At 48.3% G+C, this 9,194-nt stretch overlaps 1 protein-coding gene across 3 annotated transcripts in view; it reads right to left on the bottom strand.

Annotated features, from left to right (window-relative positions):
* Positions 1–257: 257 nt before the first annotated feature.
* mfsd12a (major facilitator superfamily domain containing 12a) overlaps positions 258–9,194 on the bottom strand; it is a 37,904-nt gene continuing 28,967 nt past the window's right edge. Inside the window, exons 9-11 of one of the 3 annotated variants that reach the window (XM_065013848.1) lie at positions 6,466–6,596; positions 6,236–6,304; positions 258–2,594 (exon numbers count right to left, since the gene is read on the bottom strand). In XM_065013848.1, coding sequence (XP_064869920.1) covers positions 2,506–2,594; positions 6,236–6,304; positions 6,466–6,596 — 289 coding nt within the window. In that variant the 3' untranslated portion in view covers positions 258–2,505. The remainder of the gene's footprint in view (positions 2,595–6,235; positions 6,305–6,465; positions 6,597–9,194) is intronic. The other 2 variants (XM_065013849.1, XM_065013850.1) reach the window with 2 other exon arrangements.

Raw genomic sequence — 9,194 nt, 5'->3', positions numbered from 1 at the left:
GCCGTCTCCACAGGAGGCTGCTGAGGGGAGGACAGCTCATAATAATGTCCAGAAGGGAGCGAATAGAATGGAAACCATGTGTTTGATGTATTTGCTCCCATTCCACTCCAGGCGTTACCACGGGCCTGTCCTCCCCAATTAAGGTGCCACCAGCCTCCTGGGGTCTCGTTCCACTACTGGACAGGCTCTCATCAGGGATTGCATTCATTTGGGGAGATTGAAACTCTGACAAGGTAGACAAACAAACACACAGTGTATGACAGTAGTGTGAAATATGTTTACTATACTTCCCAGAGAATGAGCAAAAAAACAGAGACATGAACAGTAAGGAAAGAAAAAAAAAGTCACTTCACAATATATTGGAAATAAAAAGCAATGAATACAAAACAATTTTTCAAGAGATAAAATGTTTTCCTTCCTATAAGGCAGTTTCCTAGTCACCCTGTGCAAAATGTTTCCCCTGTAGAATTAGAATGATTCTGCTCTAATGATTCTAGTTCTATTGTTTGAGACGTAGAATCACCTCTGTCTGTCCAGTAACCTGAATATCACCCAGGAATTATATTCTACTATTCATATACACTGAACAAAAATATAACCACAACATGTAAAGAGTTGTAAAGATGTAAACATGTAAAGAGTCCCAGAAATGTTCCATTACGTACAAAAATATTATTTCTATCTAATTTTGAGCACAATGTGTTTTACATCCCTGTTAGTGAGCATTTGTCCTTCGCCAAGGACCACCCACGGCTGTGGCCCTACACAGAGCATTTGTCCTTCGCCAAGGACCACCCACGGCTGTGGCCCTACACAGTGCATTTGTCCTTCGCCAAGGACCACCCACGGCTGTGGCCCTACACAGTGCATTTGTCCTTCGCCAAGGACCACCCACGGCTGTGGCCCTACACAGTCATGTGAGATCCATAGATTAGGCCCTAACGAAGTCATATGACCAGTAACTCAGTAAAATGGTTGCGTTTATATTGTTGCTCAGTATTTATTCCATTCAGTTTATCCATATCGCAAGGTATCCCTTTTCACAATCCTGATTCGTTTTAAATTTAATAAATTCCCCCACAAATCCTTATTTTTACTTGCAATGCAATTTACATTAGAACACGTAATCAAAAACACACAACATGTAGTTTAAAGCAACACAATGTCATATTATTACTACAACACTCAATGACTACCACACTGGAACTAAATGTTCCCAACACTGGAATAAAACACACAATAGAACTCACCTCAAAACAAAAGCTGTTCTGATGACATGTCACCTCCCACTGGGCAGACAACTCACCTCAAAACAAAAGCTGTTCTGATGACATGTCACCTCCCACTGGGCAGACAACTCACCTCAAAACAAAAGCTGTTCTGATGACATGTCACCTCCCACTGGGCAGACAACTCACCTCCAAACAAAAGCTGTTCTGATGACAGGTCACCTCCCACTGGGCAGACGGCCATTCAACGTCTGTTCCATGTTGTTTCCAAGTCATTTCATTGAAATGCCGTGGAAACAACGCTGATTCAACCAGTGTATATGCCCAGCGGGCTGTAATCAGCATAAATCGTGTGTCAATTAAGTTCAATAATGTATTGTTTTTGGACATTCACAACAGATGGTATAATAGTGTATTATCGGACTTTTCTCAAGAGGGGTATGTACGTATCCTGGACCCGTGTGTGTGTCAGTGTAGATATGTACTCAATCATATAGGCACTGTTGAACTGAATCCTGCCAACTGAATCCTGCCAACTGAATCCTGCCAACTGAATCAACATAATTGAATCAACCAACTGAATCAGCCAACTGAATCAACATAATTGAATCAACCAACTGAATCAACCAACTGAATCAGCCAACTGAATCAACATAATTGAATCAACCAACTGAATCAACCCCACTGAATCAACCCACTGAATCAACCCACTGAATCAACTCACTGAATCAACTCACTGAATCAACTCACTGAATCAACCCACTGAATCAACCCACTGAATCAACTGCAGTATGACTGTGAGAAGGTGCTGATTGAGAGAGAGAGAGAGAGAGACAATGGACTGTTACTGTAGAACCTCCCTCATGTTGACAGTAATGCTGTACACCGAATTGACCGATACTCTGCGACAGCAAAGCAACATATTGATCTATAGTAGAAATGGGTCCTGATGGCTGCTGTTCAACCCAACTCCCCTACAGTACAGAACAGCTACTGGTCAGGTCCAGAAGGAAAGTTCAGAGGAATACTGCTAGTCCAGTTGGCTGTTTGTGAACACTACGGTGAGATTACTTTTCAGTCTAAAATGTTTGTTGTTCCAGTTGAGAGTTTTAAGATGCCCGAGTGAGTCCTGGAGAGGCCACAGAGCTAAACTATAATCCCTGAAGAGACAGGCTGGGTTCTGCAGTGGTTATTCACCCAGGGATAAGTGGGACTGGCTGGTCTCTACTACAGTAGAGTCCAGGTAACTCTGTCCACCTCTGCCCACCGTAGTTCCTTAGTTGACCGTTGGTCTAGGCTGGTAAGAGTTGTCCTCAGAGATGTCCTGATCCTCGCTGCCCATCAGACCTGAGATGTAAGGCAGACCTGCAGAGAGACAGAGGGACATGTCAATCATAACAAATACCTTGATATTCAATAGAAAACTATAAAGCAAACGTTGACACCAGCCAGACACTCTTCAGTAGTCATTCAGTGAATCGGGAAGTTAGTTGAAAAGTGTCGTCTATTTCTTTTATTAGAGGATCAATCTGTCCAACCAAACGTAATTTACCATCAACATGAAAGGAAATGGATACGCTGGATCAAGAACTGACGGAGCTGGACAGAAAATAACTGGACAGAAAATAACTTCTCATTCAGTATAGTGATAGAAAAATAAAAACGATTTGGAAATGAATCTGGTCTCCATAACAATCTTATAATAGTCATTCATTACAGTTCAATCTTATAATAGTCATTAATTACAGTTCAATCCTATTATTATAGTCATTACAGTTCAATCCTATTATAGTCATTCATTACAGTTCAATCCTATTATTATCATCCACCATTTGATTCAATCAAACATACTGATGCTGAATGTAATTGTAAATTGAGAATTTTTTTAATCACTTTTATTTAAATATGATAAGGCCGACACCGGCCCCTCACCGCCAGACCTACCGGCCCCTCACCGCCAGACCTACCGGCCCCTCACCGCCAGACCTACAGGCCCCTCACCGCCAGACCTACCGGCCCCTCACCGCCAGACCTACCGGCCCCTCACCGCCAGACCTACCGGCCCCTCACCGCCAGACCTACCGGCCCCTCACCTCCAGACCTACCGGCCCCTCACCGCCAGACCTACCGGCCCCTCACCTCCAGACCTACCGGCCCCTCACCGCCAGACCTACCGGCCCCTCACAGTCAGACCTACCGGCCCCTCACAGTCAGACCTACCGGCCCCTCACCGCCAGACCTACCGGCCCCTCACCGCCAGACCTACCCAGACCTACAGCCCCTCACCTCCAGACCTACCGGCCCCTCACCGCCAGACCTACAGGCCCCTCACCTCCAGACCTACCGGCCCCTCACCGCCAGACCTACCGGCCCCTCACAGTCAGACCTACCGGCCCCTCACAGTCAGACCTACCGGCCCCTCACAGTCAGACCTACCGGCCCCTCACCGCCAGACCTACCGGCCCCTCACCGCCAGACCTACAGGCCCCTCACCTCCAGACCTACCGGCCCCTCACCGCCAGACCTACCGGCCCCTCACCGCCAGACCTACCGGCCCCTCACCGCCAGACCTACAGGCCCCTCACCTCCAGACCTACCGGCCCCTCACAGTCAGACCTACCGGCCCCTCACCTCCAGACCTACCGGCCCCTCACCTCCAGACCTACCGGCCCCTCACCTCCAGACCTACCGGCCCCTCCCCTCACAGTCAGACCTACCGGCCCCTCACCTCCAGACCTACCGGCCCCTCACCTCCAGACCTACCGGCCCCTCACAGTCAGACCTACCGGCCCCTCACCTCCAGACCTACCGGCCCCTCACCTCCAGACCTACCGGCCCCTCACAGTCAGACCTACCGGCCCCTCACCGCCAGACCTACCGGCCTTCCACCTCAGTGGGGGGGGCAACCTTCCACCTCAGTGGGGGGGAAACCTTCCACCTCAGTGGGGGGAAACCTTCCACCTCAGTGGGGGGGGAACCTTCCACCTCAGTGGGGGAAACCTTCCACCTCAGTGGGGGGGGAACCTTCCACCTCAGTGGGGGAAACCTTCCACCTCAGTGGGGGAAACCTTCCACCTCAGTGGGGGGGAAACCTTCCACCTCAGTGGGGGGAGGGAAACCTTCCACCTCAGTGGGGGAAACCTTCCACCTCAGTGGGGGGGCAACCTTCCACCTCAGTGGGGGGCAACCTTCCACCTCAGTGGGGGGCAACCTTCCACCTCAGTGGGGGGGGGTAACCTTCCACCTCAGTGGGGGCAACCTTCCACCTCAGTGGGGGGGCAACCTTCCACCTCAGTGGGGGCAACCTTCCACCTCAGTGGGGGGGCAACCTTCCACCTCAGTGGGGGTAACCTTCCACCTCAGTCAGGGGTAACCTTCCACCTCAGTCAGGGGTAACCTTCCACCTCAGTCAGGGGTAACCTTCCACCTCAGTGGGGGGGGCAACCTTCCACCTCAGTGGGGAAACCTTCCACCTCAGTCAGGGGTAACCTTCCACCTCAGTCAGGGGTAACCTTCCACCTCAGTGGGGGAAACCTTCCACCTCAGTGGGGGGAAACCTTCCACCTCAGTGGGGGGGGCAACCTTCCACCTCAGTGGGGGGGGCAACCTTCCACCTCAGTGGGGGGGGCAACCTTCCACCTCAGTCAGGGGCAACCTTCCACCTAACCTTCCACCTGAGGTAGGCCAACCTTCCACCTGAGGTAGGCCAACCTTCCACCTGAGGTAGGCCAACCTTCCACCTAACCTTCCACCTGAGGTAGGCCAAACTTCCACCTAACCTTCCACCTGAGGTAGGCCAACCTTCCACCTAACTTTCCACCTGAGGTAGGCCAACCTTCCACCTAACTTTCCACCTGAGGTTGGTCAATCCATATTTGCCCTAAAAATTGTCAAAGACCCCAGCCGCCCAAGTCATAGACTGTTCTCTCTACTACCGCATGGCAAGCGGTACCGGAGTGCCAAGTCTGGGACAAAATGGCTTCTCAACCGTTTTTACCCCCAAGCCATAAGACTCCTGAACAGGTAACCTATGGCTACCCAGACTATTTGCATTGTGTGCCCCCCCAACCCCTCTTTTACACTGCTGCTACTCTCTGTTTATCATATATGTATAGTCACTTTAACTATACATTCATGTACATACTACCTCAATTGGCCCGACTAACCAGTGCTCCAGCACATTGGCTAACAGGCTATCTGCATTGTGTCCCACCACCCACCAAACCCCTCTTTTACACTGCTGCTACTCTCGGTTCATCATATCTGCATAGTCACTTTAACCATTTCTACATGTACATACTACCTCAATCAGCCCGACTAACACGTGTCTGTATGTAGCCTTGCTACTAACAGGTGTCTGTATGTAGCCTTGCTACTAACAGGTGTCTGTATGTAGCCTTGCTACTAACAGGTGTCTGTATGTAGCCTTGCTACTAACAGGTGTCTGTATGTAGCCTTGCTACTAACAGGTGTCTGTATGTAGCCTTGCTACTAACAGGTGTCTGTATGTAGCCTTGCTACTAACAGGTGTCTGTATGTAGCCTTGCTACTAACAGGTGTCTGTATGTAGCCTTGCTACTAACAGGTGTCTGTATGTAGCCTTGCTACTAACAGGTGTCTGTATGTAGCCTTGCTACTAACAGGTGTCTGTATAGAGCCTTGCTACTAACAGGTGTCTGTATGTAGCCTTGCTACTAACAGGTGTCTGTATAGAGCCTTGCTACTAACAGGTGTCTGTATAGAGCCTTGCTACTCTTTTTTCAAAATGTTTTTCTACTGTTGTTTTATTTCTTTACACACACACACTTTTTTTGGCACCATTGGTTAGAGCCTGTAAGTAAAAGCATTTCACTGTGAGGTCTACACCTGTTGTATTCGGCGGCGCATGTGACAAATAAACTTTGATTTGATTTGAAATTTGATATTTACTTGATTTGATTTAGATTTGTTTAGTAAATGTTATAAGGCCCAGCACCAGCCCTAACCCCTAACACTAGCACAATCACCCTGCCCCGCTTCCTGAGTGTAGTTAGGGTTGTCTATGTTCTCCTTGTGTTGGTTCTTCTTGTCAGAGTCTGGAAGGAAAAACAGCACCACACCTGAAAGCATTAGGGTTGAAGCCAGGTTTAAAACACATCTACTGACATAGTGGACGGACACTAGCCCTTCGGTAGGCTAAAAAGAGATACTTTAGATAGTTTACTTTATAGTTCTAATGTAATGTGATGAAACTCACGGCGGACGATCCTGATAGGCCAGACAAGGATGGTACAGAGACTGAGAGCTGCTATAACGGCCACGCCCCCTGTAGCTATGACCATGACATAGTGGTAGTACCACACACACGCTGGACAGCAGACCTGAGAACTGATGGACAGAGAGAGAAAGAGAGAAAGAGAGAAAAGAAAGAAAAGAAAAGAAAGAAAGGAGTTTACTACAGAAGAATTTCTATTGATTTCTTCATTTCTATTGATAACCTTGGTGGATCAAAGATGTAGTCTAGGGTCTATTCACAACACAGGTGAGTATATATGTAGTCTAGGGTCTATTCACAACACAGGTGAGTATATATGTAGTCTAGGGTCTATTCACAACACAGGTGAGTATATATGTAGTCTAGGGTCTATTCACAACACAGGTGAGTATATATGTAGTCTAGGGTCTATTCACAACACAGGTGAGTATATATGTAGTCTAGGGTCTATTCACAACACAGGTGAGTATATATGTAGTCTAGGGTCTATTCAAAACACAGGTGAGTATATATGTAGTCTAGGGTCTATTCAAAACACAGGTGAGTATATATGTAGTCTAGGGTCTATTCACAACACAGGTGAGTATATATGTAGTCTAGGGTCTATTCACAACACAGGTGAGTATATATGTAGTCTAGGGTCTATTCACAACACAGGTGAGTATATATGTAGTCTAGGGTCTATTCACAACACAGGTGAGTATATATGTAGTCTAGGTCTATTCACAACACAGGTGAGTATATATGTAGTCTAGGGTCTATTCACAACACAGGTGAGTATATATGTAGTCTAGGGTCTATTCACAACACAGGTGAGTATATATGTAGTCTAGGGTCTATTCACAACACAGGTGAGTATATATGTAGTCTAGGGTCTATTCACAACACAGGTGAGTATATATGTAGTCTAGGGTCTATTCACAACACAGGTGAATACATATGTAGTCTAGGTAAAGGAGTGTATGAATGTTCTGAGTTATTGAGCTTATTTTGGCTGATTTCATAAGACATAATCATGTTAGTAGAGCTAACATGATGCAGTCCAGACTCCCAGGCTAGCAGTGAGTTAGTGGAGCTAACATGATGCAGCCCAGACTCCCAGGCTAGCAGTGAGTTAGTGGAGCTAACATGATGCAGCCCAGACTCCCAGGCTAGCAGTGAGTTAGTGGAGCTAACATGATGCAGTCCAGACTCCCAGGCTAGTAGTGAGTTAGTGGAGCTAACATGATGCAGCCCAGACTCCCAGGCTAGCAGTGAGTTAGTGGAGCTAACATGATGCAGCCCAGACTCCCAGTACAGGCTAGCAGTGAGTTAGTGGAGCTAACATGATGCAGTCCAGACTCCCAGTGCAGGCTAGCAGTGAGTTAGTGGAGCTAACATGATGCAGTCCAGACTCCCAGGCTAGCAGTGAGTTAGTGGAGCTAACATGATGCAGCCCAGACTCCCAGGCTAGCAGTGAGTTAGTGGAGCTAACATGATGCAGTCCAGACTCCCAGGCTAGCAGTGAGTTAGTGGAGCTAACATGATGCAGCCCAGACTCCCAGGCTAGCAGTGAGTTAGTAGAGCTAACATGATGCAGTCCAGACTAGCAGTAAGTTAGTGGAGCTAACATGATGCAGTCCAGACTCCCAGTGCAGGCTAGCAGTGAGTTAGTGGAGCTAACATGATGCAGCCCAGACTCCCAGGCTAGCAGTAAGTTAGTGGAGCTAACATGATGCAGTCCAGACTCCCAGTGCAGGCTAGCAGTGAGTTAGTGGAGCTAACATGATGCAGCCCAGACTCCCAGGCTAGCAGTGAGTTAGTGGAGCTAACATGATGCAGTCCAGACTCCCAGGCTAGCAGTGAGTTAGTGGAGCTAACATGATGCAGCCCAGACTCCCAGGCTAGCAGTGAGTTAGTAGAGCTAACATGATGCAGTCCAGACTAGCAGTAAGTTAGTGGAGCTAACATGATGCAGTCCAGACTCCCAGTGCAGGCTAGCAGTGAGTTAGTGGAGCTAACATGATGCAGCCCAGACTCCCAGGCTAGCAGTAAGTTAGTGGAGCTAACATGATGCAGTCCAGACTCCCAGTGCAGGCTAGCAGTGAGTTAGTGGAGCTAACATGATGCAGCCCAGACTCCCAGGCTAGCAGTAAGTTAGTGGAGCTAACATGATGCAGCCCAGACTCCCAGGCTAGCAGTAAGTTAGTGGAGCTAACATGATGCAGTCCAGACTCCCAGTGCAGGCTAGCAGTGAGTTAGTGGAGCTAACATGATGCAGTCCAGACTCCCAGGGTAGCAGTGAGTTAGTGGAGCTAACATGATGCAGCCCAGACTCCCAGGCTAGCAGTGAGTTAGTGGAGCTAACATGATGCAGCCCAGACTCCCAGGCTAGCAGTGAGTTAGTGGAGCTAACATGATGCAGCCCAGACTCCCAGTGCAGGCTAGCAGTGAGTTAGTGGAGCTAACATGATGCAGCCCAGACTCCCAGGCTAGCAGTAAGTTAGTGGAGCTAACATGATGCAGCCCAGACTCCCAGTACAGGCTAGCAGTGAGTTAGTGGAGCTAACATGATGCAGCCCAGACTCCCAGTACAGGCTAGTGTAAGGAATTGCTATTTCGTATGCAGGTGACTAACTTACTGTTAATTACATGGCTACAACTCACAGTAAAGCCTGTGGGGTCCCCTACAGGATAGCTCCCACATTACACACATAATCTCCCTTTTTAAC

This window comes from Oncorhynchus nerka, linkage group LG9b (assembly GCF_034236695.1).
Source record: "Oncorhynchus nerka isolate Pitt River linkage group LG9b, Oner_Uvic_2.0, whole genome shotgun sequence".
In the NCBI taxonomy this organism is placed as follows: Eukaryota; Metazoa; Chordata; class Actinopteri; order Salmoniformes; family Salmonidae; genus Oncorhynchus; species Oncorhynchus nerka.
Note: the sequence above shows the minus strand (reverse complement) of the source record. Positions and strands in the feature narration are given on the sequence as shown.